The sequence below is a fragment of the Taudactylus pleione genome, unplaced genomic scaffold (assembly GCF_031769625.1).
Source record: "Taudactylus pleione unplaced genomic scaffold, aTauple2 ptg000114l, whole genome shotgun sequence".
Classification (NCBI taxonomy): Eukaryota; Metazoa; Chordata; class Amphibia; order Anura; family Myobatrachidae; genus Taudactylus; species Taudactylus pleione.
The window spans coordinates 25,920,215-25,939,285 of NW_028284516.1; the positions used below are offsets into that span (position 1 = coordinate 25,920,215).

At 40.7% G+C, this 19,071-nt stretch overlaps 1 protein-coding gene across 3 annotated transcripts in view; it reads left to right on the top strand.

The window, feature by feature from the left end:
- The window catches only part of NCOA2 (nuclear receptor coactivator 2), a 231,602-nt gene extending 212,859 nt beyond the window's left edge, over positions 1-18,743 (top strand). For 2 of the 3 annotated variants that reach the window (XM_088471472.1, XM_088471473.1), the window contains 4 exons: positions 997-1,438; positions 5,593-5,767; positions 6,176-6,365; positions 12,266-18,743. In XM_088471472.1, the coding sequence (XP_088327598.1) occupies positions 997-1,438; positions 5,593-5,767; positions 6,176-6,365; positions 12,266-12,277 (819 nt within the window). In that variant the 3' untranslated portion in view covers positions 12,278-18,743. The remainder of the gene's footprint in view (positions 1-996; positions 1,439-5,592; positions 5,768-6,175; positions 6,366-12,265) is intronic. The other variant, XM_088471475.1, reaches the window with a different exon arrangement.
- The last annotated feature ends 328 nt before the right edge of the window (positions 18,744-19,071 follow it).

The window sequence follows — 19,071 nt, forward strand, 5'->3', positions numbered from 1 at the left end:
CGCACACCGTATTCCACGTTCAATGCATGCCTGGCAGCCATTCCTTCTCATAGTCACGCTTTCACACGGATTGTCCGAAAATTATGCAACCACAAAATGGACCCGGCAAATACACTTTTTGGCAAGTCTTTGCATCACAGCCATCTCCCCTGTGTCTGGGGCTTGTATGAACTCTATTTTCCAGTACAGTATAATGGCCTTCAGTGGGAACACTCTAATCACTCTGTACACTATACTGTAGGGAGCCAATGAGGGCAATTCAATTATTTTGTGGCTGGCGATAATTAATGGGCGCCCAGTGTTGCAATTCAATTGTTGTGGGTGCCCATTTATTATCGCCGTCTTCACTCCCAGTTAGACCAGTTATAGCCGTGTAAAATGGCTAAACCCATCTAAAGTCCTGGTTAGGGCGCCTAAACACCTGTGTGTAGTGCCCTTACTCATGCCATAAGTTTCATACTATTTATAGGGCAAATCAGACAGTTGAAGTTTAATTGTATCTTTAACGTTACTACATTGGCGTTAAACATAAAATTGCTTAAATTAGGAAAAATTACATACATATATATATATATATATATATATATACCCTTCTTATAGTCCTACCACTTCAATTTTATATGTTTCCCTCACCCTATCTCCCATCTTTTCTTTTCTTCTCCTTTGTTGGCCTAAACCCCACCACCCTGTTCTGTAACAAAATAAAATGTTATAAGGCTCCATAGTATCCCATACGTCATTTGCACAGTAATAAGTCATGAGCAGTTCCAGGTAATGAGTTATAGGGGGGTTAATTGATAAATAATTTTTGTAGCTTTTTCTGGAGGTTTTCTTTTGTTTTATTTTACTCTGCATGTATTTTAAGTGCAGCAATAAACTGCATGTGATGCCCTTTAAACCCTCAAGTACCATCGACATGTACAGATCTGACGGTAACGATTGAACGCTTGTTTGTGAAAGTGCTGCCTGTAATGCCTATTGCCCCTTTGTTTGCAGGGACCCATCAATGCACAAATGTTGGCTCAAAGGCAGAGGGAGATATTGAGTCAGCACCTACGGCAAAGACAGCTTCAGCAGCAGCAACAAGTACAGCACAGGGCAATGATGATGAGAGGACAAGGACTCACTATGCCACCAAACATGGTGGCTTCTGCTGCCATGTCCGGATCAATAAGCAGCCCCCGGATACCGCAAGCCAATGCGCAGCAGTTTCCATTTCCCACGAACTACGGTACTGGAATTCCATCCCCACCACCTTTCACCAGTCCTTTCTCCCCAGTGCCCCCCAGCCCTGGGTCACAGTCGCTCTCTCACAGCTCTTTGCATGGCTCCCAGATGAATCTGGCTAACCAAGGGATCATGGGGAGTATGGGAGGACAGTATGGGCCTGTCATGAATTCCCAAATTCAGCACAATGCCTTCCAGTTTGCCAGCTCAGGTACCACCTTCCACTTTTAAGTGCAGGTCTTGCTTTAACCTCTTTAGTGTTGCTAGGCCTGCAAACTATTGCAAAGCAGTACATTGCAGTCCACCCGTTCGCTTACAATGGGGTTTGAAATGTCAGCGGTCTTCATAGGCTTGACGAGTTCTAGGAAGTGACTGGGTGGCAAACCAACATATGTCCGATTCATAGCATGCTTTTCACTCTTATATGTGTTAGAATGAGTTCCTGATTTGTTACAGCAATATTAACTTTTGTACTGTTATGAGACTGAGTTATACAAATATTTTAACGGTGAACTGTGTTCTTTAGTCTGAGAATACAAATTTATTGCTGGTTTTTGCAGCACATTTGAGCCTCTTACAGTACTGGGCACCTGCCATGAACATAGGCTTTATGTTCAATAAACCCACAATTATCAGTTTACTGAAACACACATGCCTCATGCCTCACCGATGATGGTGATACCGATGCAGGCCACAAAAATGGCCAACGATGTGAGCAGGCAATGGGTATATTAAATAGTTTACATTTTAGCATTTACAAGAGTGAAATGGTAAATAATGCAATATCTCATTGCTCTCTTGATCCCTGCAACTAAAATGTGGTCTGTAAAAAAAATAAAAAAAAAGAGATGTTGAAATGTAAAAGTGCATGTAACTACTAACATGTCATTAACATCCATTGATCTAATACATCCCTTGACTTGTATTAATCTGTAAATAATAGGCCAGTACACAGAATTTGCCAAGCCTATAAACTTCATAGTAGTTGAAGTCGTGACATTGATGTGCTTAACTAAAGCTATCTGCTGCTCTGTGTCTGGTGCTAAGACTTTACCTCTGCTTGTGTGTTTAGATCATGTGTTAATTCATGTCCTTCTACATATTACATACATGTCCTCTGCCTTGGCTCCTTTTTGGTGCTTCCTCTGCCACTGTTTATACATGTGTTTATAGTGGAATATTCTGCCATCACTTATCTATATGAAAATGTGTTATTGTTTAGTCCAGTGGTTCCCAAACTTTCTTGAATCACGGCGCCCTGGAGTACCAGCAATGTTTTCATGGCACCCCTAGGCCAAAAGTTTCTTATTCGGAAATTCATTTAAATAAATAATAAAATAATGTAAATTGTGCTTACCTGTCATAAATTCCATTCTGTGGTGGTGGACAGGGCTACGCTTCTGTTTGTCCACACATTTTATGATTTGCAGCCACCAGCACTGGGTTTCTCTATCATATTGACTATATTATTTGGTACTGGACCACAGCCTGTGGCACCCCTGCAAGGGTCCGGCTGGAAATTCAGTTTGGGAACCGCTGGTTTAGTCCCAGCATAGGATTAAAATATGCATTATGTTTTGTCAAGTAAATGGTAATTTTTATTTCTCTGTTTTGAGTGCTGTTGTGCACACACTCACATGCTTAGTTGTCCCCTCTTTCTCCTACACGCAAACACCTCCCCACCCCACACACACAAACACACACAACCACAGACTCTTGGTCTTACACTTGCCCTGCACTGCTTAGTCTTGCACTTGTGTCCTTGTCCCACCACCACCTCCTCCTGGTCCTGCACTTGTGTCCTTGTCCCACCACCTCCTCCTCCTCTTGGTCCTGCACTTGTGTTCTTGTCCCACCACCTCTTCTTGGTCCTGCACTTGTGTCCTTGTCCCACCACCTCCTCCTCTTGGTCCTGCACTTGTGTCCTTGTCCCACCACCTCCTCCTCTTGGTCCTGCACTTGTGTCCTTGTCCCACCTCCTCCTCCTCTTGGTCCCTCACTTGTGTCCTTGTCCCACCACCACCTCCTCCTCCTCTTGGTCCTGCACTTGTGTCCTTGTCCCACCACCACCACCACCTCTTCTTGGTCCTGCACTTGTGTCCTTGTCCCACCACCTCCTCCTCTTGGTCCTGCACTTGTGTCCTTGTCCCACCTCCTCCTCCTCTTGGTCCCTCACTTGTGTCCTTGTCCCACCACCACCTCCTCCTCCTCTTGGTCCTGCACTTGTGTCCTTGTCCCACCACCACCACCTCCTCATCTTGGTTCTGCACTTGTGTACTTGTCCCACCACCACCTCCTCCTCCTCCTCCTCCTCCTTCTTCTCCCTCCTCTTGGTATTGCACTTGTGTCCTTGTCCCACCACCACCTCCTCCTCTTGGTCCTGCACTTGTGTCCTTGTCCCACCACCACCTCCTCCTCTTGGTCCTGCACTTGTGTCCTTGTCCCACCACCACCACCTCTTCTTGGTCCTGCACTTGTGTCCTTGTCCCACCACCTCCTCCTCTTGGTCCTGCACTTGTGTTCTTGTCCCACCACCACCACCTCCTCATCTTGGTTCTGCACTTGTGTACTTGTCCCACCACCACCTCCTCCTCCTCCTCCTCCTTCTTCTCCCTCCTCTTGGTATTGCACTTGTGTCCTTGTCCCACCACCACCTCCTCCTCTTGGTCCTGCACTTGTGTCCTTGTCCCACCACCTCCTCCTCTTGGTCCTGCAGGCGCCCTGCCCCCCTCCCGACCATGCTTGTGCCCCCTCTCGAAAGCGCATTGTGCATTTTAGCGCTTGCTTGTGCTTGCTCGCTCCCTCTGAGCTGGACAGGCTGCCGTTACCACACTCATTTCATTGTCATTTATTTTTCTGTCCCAGGCTCTTATAAGATGCGGTAGTAGACTGTACGTTTGTCACTACTGAGAAATAATGTATAGTTTTTTATTTATTATATCCACAGCTCTCTGTACAAAACTGACATTTCCTGTGTCTAGTATGTGGCATAAATCGCTACCAGAAATAATGATTAAAAGATGTATCAATGCAACATTTATGGATTGGCGGGGTTAAATGATTTTTATTTTTAATGATTAAACTTATTTACATTGAATTACCTTTGTTAATGATTGTCACTTCAAATAAGAGGCATTGAGCATTCGCAAGCTTCAGTATGTTGTTTTCTTCATGTAAACAAAGGGGAAGCAGTATTAAGGGGTCAATCCTATTGGGTGCGAGGTGCGAGTTGCTATTTTCACTTCGAATTCGCATAGCGAATTAATTTTATAATCCAATTAGCAACTCGCACTGAATCGGTCAGACTGAATTCGCATCTTTCCATTCGCACCTCCCTGAGGGTGAGAGATTGAAAGGAAAATCTTTATTTTAAGGTTAAAATGTTAAGACACCGTGCTGAACCCTTTAGACACCCGGCCCCAAATACCCCCCAATATATGACCAATTAAGCATTTGGAAGTTTCCAGTTGGCTTAATTAGTCCAATAATTACATGTCAACTTTTGGGTTTTAAAAAAAAAAAAAAAAACGCCTCAAATTACCCCAAAATCAAACTTTTTCATTAGTTTAGGCACCCTGAATTTAAAGACAATAATTTTTTTAGATGCAAAATAATAATTTTTTTTTTTATTTTTTTTCAAGGTGCCCTCAAAGTACCACAAAATCACCCTTTTTCCTACTTTTTTTTTTTTTTTTTTTTGCATTTCTCGTTTAATTCGTTTGAGTTTAAACGAAAAAAGATTGTTTTATATCATTTTCTTGCATTTACAAGAAAACACAAATCAGCCATTTGACACCATTTGAAATTCTACATTCCCTTCCTAATGGCCATAAACAGCCTTCTACACGGTCCTGCTGACGAAATTATCCATTTTGGGGGGGTCCAGGATGGTCTCACCACATTTTCATGCATTTATCGCAAATCTTGTTTAGCAGTCAACTCACATCCCTCTGCTGCGAGTAGTGTGAATAGGGTTTTTTAATTGGATTGGAGAGTTCTCGGGAGCGCGCTTCGCTGTGAAGTGTGCCACTTTCAAGAAACAAACTCACAGTTCGCACCTAATAGGATTGACCCCTAACTGTGAACAAGGCCTGTCAGTGTACTCAAACTGTGCCTGATTCAGGTCGCTGCAGTGCATGTACTCAATGCATCCAAACTAGAGAGGGAAGTACTGATGGAGAATGGTCACTAGCTGACTCCAGAATTGCATTTATACATCTGTACTAAAAGTCCTGCTTTCTGCTACGCATTTTTCTCTTTTCATTCGGATGCTTTTAGAGGTTGCTTTACTGTACTTGGCTTTCTGTGTGTTCTATTACATGCTGTATGCAGTGAGGCTAATACCTGAACTAATTTATCCTTTAGGCATGAGCCAGCAGTCAGATCCTGGATTTACGGGGGCGACAACACCTCAGAGCCCAATTATGTCACCCAGACTGGCCCATACCCAAAGTCCCATGATGCAGCAGTCACAGACCAACCAAGCTTACCAGTCAGCGGACATGAATGGATGGGCACAGACGAATAATGGGTCTAACAGGTAATCATCTATGTTTGATAGGGTCATGTCTAATTTTGCAACGTGGACACACTGCTAGTACACCAAGTTTCCGTAGAGATGTTTAGTACATGAGCTGAAAGGAGCTTCTAGGTTGCATATAAGACCTTTTCAGAGAGAACTCCAATACCATAGGGACAGTTACCAACTCTAAACTAGGGATGTGCAGGCTCGGTTCTACTCTGTTCCGTTCGGTTCTTTTTACCGAATCTTATTGGCTATCCAAAACTCGTGATAGCTGAAACCCAATAAGATCCGGTAAAAAGAACCGAACGGAACCGAGTAGAACCGAGCCTGCACATCCCTACTCTAAACCTAAATTGCAGGGTTTTTGCAACCTAGGAACACTGGTCCAGCAGCCTACTGTAATGAAGCCATCTTGTTTTCCAGTATGTTTTCACAACCATCTCCTCCACACTTTGGGCAACAAGCTGGCACCAGCATGTATAATAACAATATGAATATCAACGCCTCCATGGCAGCCAATGGGAATGGCATGAACCAGATGGCTGGGCAGATCAACATGACCTCTGTGACCTCCGTGCCTACATCAGGGCTTTCCTCAATGGGTCAAGAACAGGTGAGTGTAATAACCCATACTACTGCCTTTGTGAAGTGTCGTCATGGATACACAATGTGGCTACTTTAGAGTAATGTGGACAGTTTCTATTAACAGAGGGCTCTAGTCTCTCTGGGTATGTTTTTTTTATTGTTCTAACATAATTCTCCTCCCCCAAATAATCACGGCGATGCATTTTGAATGAAAGTGTCCCCGCTATGTGCTAAACTGAACCCGCAGGGACAGTAGTAGTGATAACCGCTGTGATCGTGTTATTCTGCGCTTCAGAGGATTCTTTCACATGTGCATGCACCTGCCGGAGGCTGTAGGAGAGTGATTGGAAGATCTCTCCCCTGCAAGTAAAGGCTACATAAGCTTAAAGCAGTTTACACCGCCTGAAGATGGTGTAAACTAACTGGGCCAAGCTCCAAAAAGCTTTGCTTTTCAGAGTTTGGTATGTAGGAGTCAGATCATATGCTGGCCATACACGCTACAATTATCGGGGCGATCCACCTGATATCGGCGGATCGCCCCCATAATTGTAACGTGTGGGGGGACGACCGAGGGTTAAATATTGCTCGGTCGGGCATGCCGGATTGTCCAGCATGCTCATTCGATGTGATATTTCCCAGTAAACTGTCGGCCGCATCGGGCAGTGTATGCCCAGCTGCGGCCGACAGACAGACATATCCTGTGTTCCTTCCTACGGAAGGGACAGGGAAATGTCTCCTCCCCCGGGGGCGGAGTGTGGATGTCGGACTAATACATTGTGAGAGAAATCTCAGTGTATGCCGGCGACATCTGCGGCTGGCAGGCTGACAGATAATATGTCTGTCGGTCTGACAGACATTTTATCTGGCCGTGTATGCCCAGCAATAGTGATTATGTGAAATCTGCATTAGGCGATTAGTACATATCAACAATTCATAACATTATGTAGAGACTGCAGTTTCTGCATAATGTTTTGAGCACTTGGTAAATAGGCCACTAAGTCCTGTGAGCTTCTATGCATCTCGTTGTTAATGTCATAATGTCTATAACGTCAATTCTTTACTTATATTGTGTTTGTCAGGTGAGAATAATCCCTGCAGCACTCGCCCCGGTGCCTTAGCCGCCGCGCGCCACCCCATTTATTTTACCATTATTTAGTACCCTCTAAGGAAAATACTTTATCATACTGACCTATATAAACTTGGATTTGGAAGGTGCAGTATCTAAATTTGATTTATATAGCGTATAGTAGATTGCAGCTCAATAAGCTGATTTGTATATGGGAAGATATTACCTTAAATAAGAGGTTAACAAACCCACTGAGCAGAGGAATCCTGATTAAACACGGAGATGTATCACCGTAAGAGATCGTGGGGAAGCTTAGGACTGGTATAGGGAAAGGACATGTAGGAGTATTATAGATTCTGCACTGTTACCAATGCATCACTGCTTACATGGAAATATTTCTATTTCTTGTGTTTGTACTGTTCCTCCAGTTACAGCACTTTATGCCAAAAATCCATGTTTGCTATTTGATAACGGTGCAACAGAATTCTATAACGAGCACTTTTGAGGCAGAAACAGCATATTTGCACATTGTCACAGAAGACTCAGTTAGCTGGCAATCTATGGAGGTGCGAGCAGTATCTGCCTACCACAGCTGTGTGATAAACGTGTGTAACTGAATCTGCCCCATAGCATGTGTATCACTATTTTAGTGTTTAAAATGGGCTAGAAGTTTCCCTTAGATCAGTACTGCACACCTCATGCCTGAGTTCCATTATGAATTAAAACGGTTTACTTAGGTTGTAACCTATAAATTCCATTTATGGGGCAGCTGTCCTGAAAGGTTTTACAGTGGTATGGTAATGTACATCTCTCCCAGTGACAGAGCACGTTTGATTCATGTGTCCTCTGCTTGTTTACATATAACACTAAGTTCAAAATTGACTTTTATTTTCCCTCTCATTTAATTGCAAACTACTTACGGCAGTAATTCCATGAATAATTTAAAATAATGCAGTTATGTTCTCGTCTTTGGGAAGAGTAATGATAGCGAGATGACTTCACACAAACTTTAAACTTGAGCTCCTACCACTTAACCTTTTATGTATGTTGATGTCCTATGCATGATTCCACCTTCAGGGCTTAGCATTAAGAGGAATAATAGGCCATTTACTAGGGTATAGAAAGCTGTGACCCATTACTTCACATGCTGATCTCACATTTGTTCTTATTGAAGTAGTGACATAATTGATATGCTAAAAAAGAATATGTAGGCTTTACAATGTGAACATTTTTGTTTAAAAATGGATGTGAGTGGTTACATATTTTAGTCCTATAAAAGACTTGGGGGTCTATTTACTAATGCTGGGCATACACTGCCAGATAAAATGTCTGTCAGACCGACAGACATTTTATCTGGCCGGCTGCCAGCCGCAGATGTCCGCGGCATACACTGTGAGAGAAATCTCACAGTGTATAGCCCGACATCTGCGCTCCGCCCCCGGGGGAGGAGACATTTCCCTGTTCCTTCCGTAGGAAGGAACACAGGAAATGTCTCTGTCGGCCACGCTGGGCATACACTGCCCGATGCGGCCGACAGTTTACTGGGTAATATCGCATCGGACGGGCATGCTGGACAATACAGCATGCCCGACCGAGCAATATTTAACCCTGGTCGTCGTCTCCCCCCCCCCCCCCCCCCCCCCCACGCTACAGTTATCGCGGCGATCTGCCGATATCGGGCGGATCGTCCCGATAATTGCAGCGTGTATGGCCAGCATAAGCAGTGTTAGGAGACAGAGTGAAAAGTGATAAGGTGCCAGCCAATCAGCTCCTAACTGCCATCTCACAGGCTGTGTTTGAAAAACGACAGTTGGGAGCTGATTGGCTGGCACCTTATCACTTTTCACTCTGTCTCCTAACACTGCTTAGTAAATAGACCCCATAGTGCCGTTTTCTACACCACCTCGACCATGTTGAATTCTATCAGTGGGACGACACTAAGGGGTATATTTACTAAAAATCAATTTTAATCGATTAACATCAATGTTGTGTCTATGAAGCTAAATTACACATTTACTGCTACTTAAATTAAATTAAAAATTGTCTGTTAGTAAATGTGTGATTAAGCCCCAGAAACACATAGATTCAAAATAAAAAAAAATTAAATCGACCTTTAGTAAATATACTCCTTAAAGTGAGACTCAAGTATGCGCATGGTTTAGCCCTCAGGTAATTGAAGGCGCTAGCGAGCTGTGAGGAAAAATCGGCGTTACAGTATAGACTCTGCATTTTAACATGCAGGGAAACCCATCACTTCTAGCACTTTGCACGGAATCTATGGGCTAGTGCACGTTACCGCGCAGGGAAAATGCTCATGAATTGAGTAGCACCGCCTGTGGAACCCGGAGCTTTTCCCCCGCGTGGCAAACCCCGTTTCTAATTGAGTTACCCCCCATAGTATAGAGAACACATTTTAAAACATTGGTCATTGATTTTATATGAATTTACGAAGTAAAACATTGGATTTATGATATGGCTCTGACCCAGAACGCTTATGTATGAAAACTAAACTTGCAGTCCTTGGGGGCGAATTAATTTCTCTGCAATATTCGGCTGTGCCCATGTCTGTGGAATATGAAACCGAAACCTGTCTGGTTTTCCTACGTACCTTTATGGGGTGCAAGGGGAAATTGGTGGCCTCAAAGTCCCGGTGTTCCAACCGTTTCAGCTTCACTTTGCTGCCATCGCTGGAAATGAAATTCCCACAAATGATTGATCTTACATTGGGCTTTGGATAAGCTGAAGTTCTGTATTAATGCTTTGAAAATGTGCAGTTAAATATAATACACGTACAAGTTGAAACAGTTTTATTTTGCTATAGGTAATAAGGACCTGTTTCAGAGGTGCACGCAGTTACAGCCGCTTATGCGTAGTCATGGCGGCGATAATATGCAAATGCTAGTTGCAGCCTGCCCCTTGGGTATTAGCGTGCACCTGAATGTGCAAGCACTGAAACGCCCACTTTCCGGTGGTGATGCACAGTGTAATACCACTGGTGATTCAAGACATTCCCACCATCACATGCACCATAGACTAGGCAGGTGCATTGTTTCTGTCTGAACTCTTTCTAAACATGGCTGACAATGCAACGACTTTCACTGACACGCCCGGGACACGCCATAGCACGCTCACTTGGGTCACCCCCCAGGAACTCCCATAGCCTTCCCTCACCAACATTACCAGCGGTCCCGCACACAACAGCGCTTTTGTTTGTACATGCATGTTGTAGGGTTTCTGTACTTTTGTGCAGCAGCAAATAATTGTTCATCTACGTGAACACTTTGGCGTGGCGTGCAGGTGGTGCGCACCGCTGAATCAGGCACTAAATGTGATATCATCCAATTTTTGATTTATTAATTGTCTGTACTTGTTGATGCTGCTTTGTGTTTATATTTATCATCCAAGGTTTTATTATATTTGAGGCTGAGATTTGCTTTTTTTTTTTTTTTTTTTTTTTTTTTTATAGTGATCGTAACCTTTTATGTGCCCTAATATAAATATTTAATAACATGTTTTTTCTTTGTTTTGTTTATTAAGTAACAGCTTCATTTTCTTAATTTGCCCTCCCCCCTCATTTTGAGTTTTTATCTTTCAGTTACTGTGCTCGCCAGTATCTAAAACGAGCTAAATTAATAATTTATTGTGTCCCCATTAGTCCTTATTTAGTTTTAACTAAATTTCCTCATAAATGTTGTTTACAACCATTTGTTTCACAATGACAGTGTTTTATTTTCAGTAACAGTAGTGGTAGCCGATCAGCCCCTTGTCTTTTATTAGCATATAGTAGTGGTCACAGCGAGAGGCTGCCTGGTAGCAGTGGCTTATGCAGTAAGCGAGGTAACATTTATGTTAGTAACTAACACAGAATTTTAGTACATTAGGTTAAGATGATCTCATGGAGAATAGTTCTATGTTTTGGATGAGGAAGTGAATATATATATATTTTTTTAATAAATTACAGGTCCTATAGGGAAAATATACTTCTCCAACATGATATAATTGCTTATTTTCTGTTCTAAGCTCCGTTTATTACTCGCACCTTCAGAGATCTTCTATATTATATAAAATTTATTTCTATGTCCTCACACAAGTTCCCTATTTATCATGGAACAATTTCTTAATATTTAATTTAAACTTTGTACTCGCTTCAGAAATTGTATAGAAACATGTCTATAATAATCTGTTGCAACTGAGAGGTCCCTTAAGTTAGCGAGGGTTAGGGTGGGCAATAAGCGGTCCTCCAGCTGTTGTAGAACTATACATCCCAGCATGCCCTGCCACAGTTTTGCTATTTGGCCATGCAAAAGCTGTTACAAGGCATGCTGGGATGTGTAGTTCAACAACTGGAGGGACACTTATTGGGCACCCCTTAACTGCTTCCCTGTAGACCTGTATAGTCTGAGTATAGAAGTGTATCTAAATACATTTAGGATCGTTTTGATTAGATAATTCAAGTGTGTGGAAATAAAATATTTTAAAACTTTAAGGGGTCTATTTACTAAGCAGTGTTAAGAGACAAGGTGAAATGAGATAAGTTACCAGCCAATCCGCTCCTAGCTGCCATCTCACAGGCTGTGTTTGAAAAATGACAGTTGGGAGCTGATTGGCTGTCACCTTATCTCCTTTCACTTTGTCTCCTAACACTGCTTTTGTCAAGTTGTAAATGCATTTAAAAGACCACTACTAGACTTTTAATACAAGTTTCTATCAATTAAAATATCTAGTTGGTAGAAATACAATATAATGTTTCCGTAAAGTGTACAATGAATTTTCAGTTGGCTAAACTTGATTTGGTCATCTAATTATTGTGCTATATATTTTTTTCTATATAATAGTATATCTTTTTCCTTCCTCTGTCACAGAAATACTGCTGACCCTGGAGATGATGTTGGGTTATCGTGTGTGCTGATCAGCTGAAACCTTTGTATCTGGTTGGTCGCGTTCTTATAGACTGGTATGAGACGCCCACTTGCAGCCCATTGTGGAGACGACCTGATCCGGCTCCAGAGCTGTGTTGTTCCGTTACGCAGCCTCTCCAGCAGGCAGCGTGGGGCTGGAATACAGACGGCCAGTCTGTTCACTGCATTCACCGTAGTGCGACTTAGATACCTTCTGTGGAGTCATTATGGACAGGCAAATTTCATTGGACTATTTGAAATGAATGTATTTAATTGTATGTATTTAAGAAAAACTATGCTGTTTTGTTTGTTTTCTGGGTTGTTTTTGTTTCTGTGTTTTTTGTTGTTTTTTTTTTTTTATTATTATTATTATTTTTTTTTTTCAAGTTTTTGACACTGGTTTCTAACCTCAATTTCCTTGGGCTATTAGCTCAATATATACTTTTGCTACCACATGAAGGCTTTTTCTTTTCCCTTGTTTCAAAGTTTGTATATTTTTTACTAGGGGGGGAGGGTAAGGGTCAAAGTTGTGAGTTTAATAGTAAAATGCACCATTAAGAAAATGAAATTTAAAGGCGCTGTGGATTAATATTCTACACAAATTGGGTGTTTGATAGAATTAAAATTAAGTAGGCAATTCATTTTTATCAACTTTTCCAGGTGTTTATTTTTTTCCCTGAGGTTAGTTGGTTGTAGCAGGGACCTATATGTTCCTCTAAATGCTTTGCAGTGCATTATAATGACATATAGCTGAATGTGAAAAATGTAAATGACAAATCTGGGGTGCATATAATTAATTTTACACCAATTTGCTGGTCCCGCTCTCTTTTTCTCCTTTTTTTTTTTTTTTTTTTAACGTAAAGAACAAGCATCTCACAGACAGTTACAGTCAATGGTGCCACATTTCCACACCATGATTACTTGAGCAGGCGTATGAGACCAGGGAAGGGGATATTCCATGTGGCACTTTCTATCCATCTGAACGTTTTTGGTTTTCTTTTTCCTTTGTTAAAAATATTCTCTTGGAAACTTGATTAAATCCAACGTTACAGGACACTTCACTTCAGGTTTAATTTTCCTATTATAAAAGGGTGGGGGTTTTTTTATGGTACATTAAAAAAAATAGCTTCTGTGTAAACAAGCAATAATTTAAGTTGAAAGATCTTTTTATTTGTAATAGTTTGTTTTATAAAGAAAAATGTTGTCAATTTAAAGTTTAAAAGGTACTTCAGTATTAAATGGTAATTTCTAAACTGTGGCCACTGAAAGTAGCTTTAATGGTCACGACGCTTTTGATAGACCTAGTTTGTAGGCTTTATCCTTTTTATCCCAATGTCCTGCTTAGATCTCTGAATGTTCTGTGTGCCAGTGTAGGCTACGTCACAACGACTTTCCCCTGCATCCTTTCATAATCCTGGAATGGAAATCTCTGTGCTTTTTCAGAGGACATGATCCCACGATTTTCTTTGCAGACCGTTAACGAGAAACCTTTTGCTTTGCATTGGCTGTGATCTGTATGATGAGAAATGCTTATATATTAGCGTTACACGAGTCTGGACATTTATGGAGAATTTGATTCACAGGGGGGAAAAAAAGCAAACACATTTATGTTCATTTATTAATCTTTGCTCTGCCTGGTTGCTTAAGGGTTAGAGCACTTTTTTTTTTTTCTTCAAGAATTTTCATAAATGTCCAATAAAATGCAGGAGCACCAGCAGCTTATCAGGTGCATTGAAGTGTGACACTTTTCTGCTGAAGGAACATTCTGGGATTCTCCCCAGTCCATTGGTGTTATCTAGAAGAACTGGATGCCACGGACAACTGCTAACCTCTTCTAATGTTCACTACCCATATCCTATAACCCCCCTCCCCCCTCCCCCCAACTCTATTGTTGCTCGGTATCCAAATAAAAGAAAATGTTTGAGTATATCATGTAGATATCATCACACATGTCCATGTTTTGTACAGATAGATTTTACTGACTTTAAAAGAAAACAAAATGATGCCATCTGGAGCCTTTTTGTGTTTTTTTGTTTTATTTATGCGGTAATAACATTTGCAGTTCGGCAAACAACCTGTTTTATTGGTTGGGTCAAGAGGAATGGGTGGGATTGACCAAGCGTACGTGACCTTGGCACACTAGAGAAGCAGCCATCTTGTGGGCTCAACTGATACTCATTAGAATGCAGCTGATCAATTCACTGGGGACTGACCTCACAGTGCCACGTGTTACTAGTTCCCATTGTATTGATAAGTTAATTTTGTAGTAACATTGGTTCAGCCTATAATGTATCCAGTGTATGTGACCTCCATGCTGGAGGAAGCGGTTTGATATGATTGGTTATATATGCATGCACATAACAAATCCAACAAGGAATACAAAAGACAATAAAACAATTAAGGAGACTTTCTGTAGAATATAGAATACATTACAGACACCCACATGGCCCTTCTTTTATAGTAATCTGTACAGTTTCTGCAGTTGTTCCTATGACTTCATTGCTTTCATATACAAGTGTTTGTTTCTCTATTGCCCACTACCAGCCATTGTGTCACACATCTCGGGGTGGGGAGCGAAGCAACTGCCGATGATGATGTTCATAGTCTTCTAAACATATACCTCGCTTAGCAAACTCACAGAGAGGATCCTGCTTAGAGTGACAATCTATGAGTTCTGTTTTTTTATATCCTGCTGATGGGCTTACGGCCTGCAGTTTTGTAAGCCAAGCTGGTCCATGCGTATTGAAATGCTGGAGAGTTGCACTTTTTCGCCGCAAATACCTAAACCATTGTCTCATCCCACTCATTTCGCTCTCTATCTACTATGTCCTGGGTTATTTTTGTTTATTTTTTTTATTTTTTTTGGGGGGGGGGGTTGGTACTGCTCAAAGTAAACCGAATACGGACTGTACATCATGATATCCCCATAAGATATCATCATAACAGGTGTTTAATTTTCTAGTATACTGAAAACCGTTAATCCAAATCATTATTTATCATGTTGTTTGATTTTTTTTTTCCCCCAATTTGCCAAGTACATAATTGCTATATATTCAGATTGAGGTGTGATTCATAACATTTTGCTCCTTAATTTGTAAAACGTATGAGGTAATTCTGATCATATTGATCAATGTATAGTAAACCAGCCAAAATCTCCCCGGCTTTACCTGAATTTTGCATCCGGTCTATGTAACCCAGCACCGGAGCACAGGTTTTCCTTGTTGCATATGACAAGAACCGTTTGTGTTCTACTCTTTGCTACTAATAAATGTGAATGGCACATAATGTGAAATATTGCTACCTAAGCTTCACTTAAAGCCTGCTACACACGCAATGGTGAATTGAACAGAAATTTGATTATTTTTGCAGTCTGGTGGTGATTTTAATGCCAGTAGCCCCGTATGTCAATCATGACCAATATTGAACATGCATAGCATGTGCGGGAGGGGTTTAATGGAGGTCACACCATTGGCCCCAAGTATTTCTTGCTGTATGAACACATGCAAACGAAGCAGACAGTGTTGGCGAGATGTTGTCGGAACTGCGGTCATTGGAAGGTATGAGGTCATTGGAAGTGACCTGTTCCATTCACATCCTTTTAGTTTAAAATAGAATTCATGTATCTTTCCTAAACTTTATTTTATGACCCTCTCATCTCACCAACTGTCTTGCCATACCTTTAACCTTAGTGTAGTGGCACCAACTTATACCAACACTTGCAATTTCCACCCTAAGGTAGTGTTAGCTGGCAATGCTTCAACAGTAAGAATACCTCTGGTAATATTTCCACAGCTGAAAATCCATACTATAAATATTAATCATTTTTCTGGCAATTGTGCTTAAAATGCAGAACAAAATACGGCTGCATTGTATCGTCTTGGCTAAATGTGTCCGCCATCAGCAACAGCCAGCGGGTTGCGAGAGGAGATTTAGTGGTGGTGTGACGTGCTCTATTTATATTTAGTGGCTGTCTATTTGCTGTGCTTTTTACAGATAATCACTGCATAAAACCTGCTACTATGACACTACCAATGAAGTGTACCCATCACCTTGCCCATTGGAAACAGATATTTTGTTTGTTAGGAAATCCCTAAGAATGTAGTAAGAATTTAATAGAAGCTGACATGAGTGAGGCATGAGGCGCTCTGTCTATCGTGCCTCAAAAATTTCACAAATTGCTAAGTAATTCAATAAGCTAAAGACTGGATCAGCCCACAGAAGCGCTACCTCCGTTGCGTGACAGGGACACATTGATGATACCATTCACATGCCATTCGCAGAAGGTGGGATAATAGATTCATCTGGTAACATTGCTGTCTCTGTTACTCCTTGTTATAAGAGGGTTTGGATTGCTTATTTCATAGTCTTGTTGACTGCTGTAAATAAAATATAACAACTTCTCAACTAACAACCATTTTTTTTGTCATTAAGGGTAAAATATGGAATTGACTCATTGATACATCAAGCTTTGGCAATATAAAGTTATTTTTTCTTCTATGAATTTGTGAAACAATGTATTTAAGGATTCATCTGTGTTTCTAAACATTGGTTATATGATGGCACATGTGACCGAGTTAGCTCTTGTGGTCCACTCTGGGTGGCAGCTATTAGGACTGGAGCATCTCTGCATGTAGCACAGGAGATAAAATAACAAGGATTAATGATGGATCAATATTTTCTGGTAGATTGGTGGAGACTGTGGGGAATGCTGCACCAATCTGGTATGGCACTAATAGGAAACAGGTTGTCCATGTTTTTGGGAAGGTCCAGCACTCTCCTATAAATTAAAGATCGTTCATCTTGGTCATATTTATGGCATTTATGTTCTTCCTTATGTGTTTTACATTTTCTATTGGCAACATCTATTGAACATGCAATGATCTCCCAAATGCTCGACCATTATATAGTGTGGATACAAGAACAAAATGTCAGCATCACCTTAATATTTTCCTTTAGGATTTCGAAATTGTCCCTTAAAAACAAAGTGATATTAGACCTAGTATATTATTTGTTACTCGGGTTCACACACAAAAATGGCCATTTTCTTACCAGTGCTTAAAAAAATAAATTTATGTTTTTATATATATATTTGGGCATCTCCTGAACTAGACTCCCAGAGATCGTATTTTGGAATTGTATTCACTAATTTCCTACCTCTTATCCTGACTTAAACAGTTGTTTTTCCCCTTGGTAATTGTAAATCTACAGAACATTCAACATCGAAATTCCTGCTTATAAAATCCCACATCGCCATAGTGCTGCTGTTTTATCTCTGGAAATTCCAGATGGCTGTTTCCTTTATGTTAAGTTATTGCCCAACCTTCCTACCCTACTAGTAGCCTCACTGTCCTGCAAGGACCTGTACCAATGTTTTTGACAGTTTGTATAATGTACAGTTTTAACTTTTAATGGTCTGTATGGACATGGCTTGTTCTTCTTAACGGTGGCATAGCTCCACTTTACGTATCCCAAAGATATATACAATCGATTTTTAAAACTCGACAAAAGCCATTAATTTCCGGTGTGAATAGAGCAATTATTTGTTTTGTAGTTTTTGTAACGAAGATTTCCGCCGAGACAAAAAAGCATTGTCTGCACAACGTTTAGTGTAACTGGCTTTTTTAGGACTCAGTGCTAAAGATTCTGTGACACGTGGCTAAATCCTAAACTGATAGTCTGGCAGTGTCCACTCACTGATCACAAAGTTCATTTGTTTGTTGTGGTTGTTTTTTTTTTTTTTTTTCCTCCTATGTATTTCTTTGGATATTAAAACTAAATATTTTAAGTTTCTTACTACAGGTGAAAAACAAAAGCTATGTGCGAGAACCTCAAAATGCTAATGAAAATAGCATATGCCTTAGATCTGTTTTTAAGTATTGTATATTCCTACATAGCTGTTTGATGTATAATATTTGTATAGTGTATTGTGTAAATTTTGGGAAAAGTGACTCCATCTCACAACAATATTTAATCAGACAGGATGGGCCTCTTTCCAGAATCATTTTAACTGTAATCTTGATCACGTCCCTATTTTCCTGTTGGTTGTGAATTTTATTTGTACAGCTGAACTCATCTACAAAAGATAGTGTGTGCGCATTTACATTGAGTAAAAAAAAACTTTACAAGGGTAAAAAATAAAGCAATATATAAAATATGGTTCTTCAGGAGAAAGCTTACAGTATTGCAGGTCTAGAGTCCCTCACGCCCCAAACTTCCCCAACCTTTACGTTCCTCTAAACAGCTCTTTGTCTCACCTGCATTGATGTCTGTATTTCTATAGTGTGAGCAGTTTATGCAAAAGGTAGATCTATTTAGAAAGATTTTAAATACACTTATGCAAGTTAATATTGCTTCGCTGATGCTTATTTGATGTCAAATAATGCTATTGTAAATAAAGAATTGTTATTGCATCATTGAATAAATTTTAATGCCTTTGGGTTTATGCAGTGTTTGGACTGTTTTTTTAAATATATCTGACAAAAGGGCAAAAAATGTTCCTGTTCTTTAATTCATTAAATGCTTGTGGTGAATCTACAGTATTTATATACTGTAATAACTGGCATAAAGTACAGTTACTGATCCTCCCCAGGATAAGCTGTGGATGCAGTAATGCCCCAGTGACGCAACAAATTCCCAATTAACATATAAGGTTTTATTTACAATACCGCTGACCATCGCGGGCTTTGACCAATAGTTTTAAAATAGCACTAGGATTTAATGCTAAACCAGACTTGTTTAACATTAATTCCTTTTGCAGTTTTAAAATTATT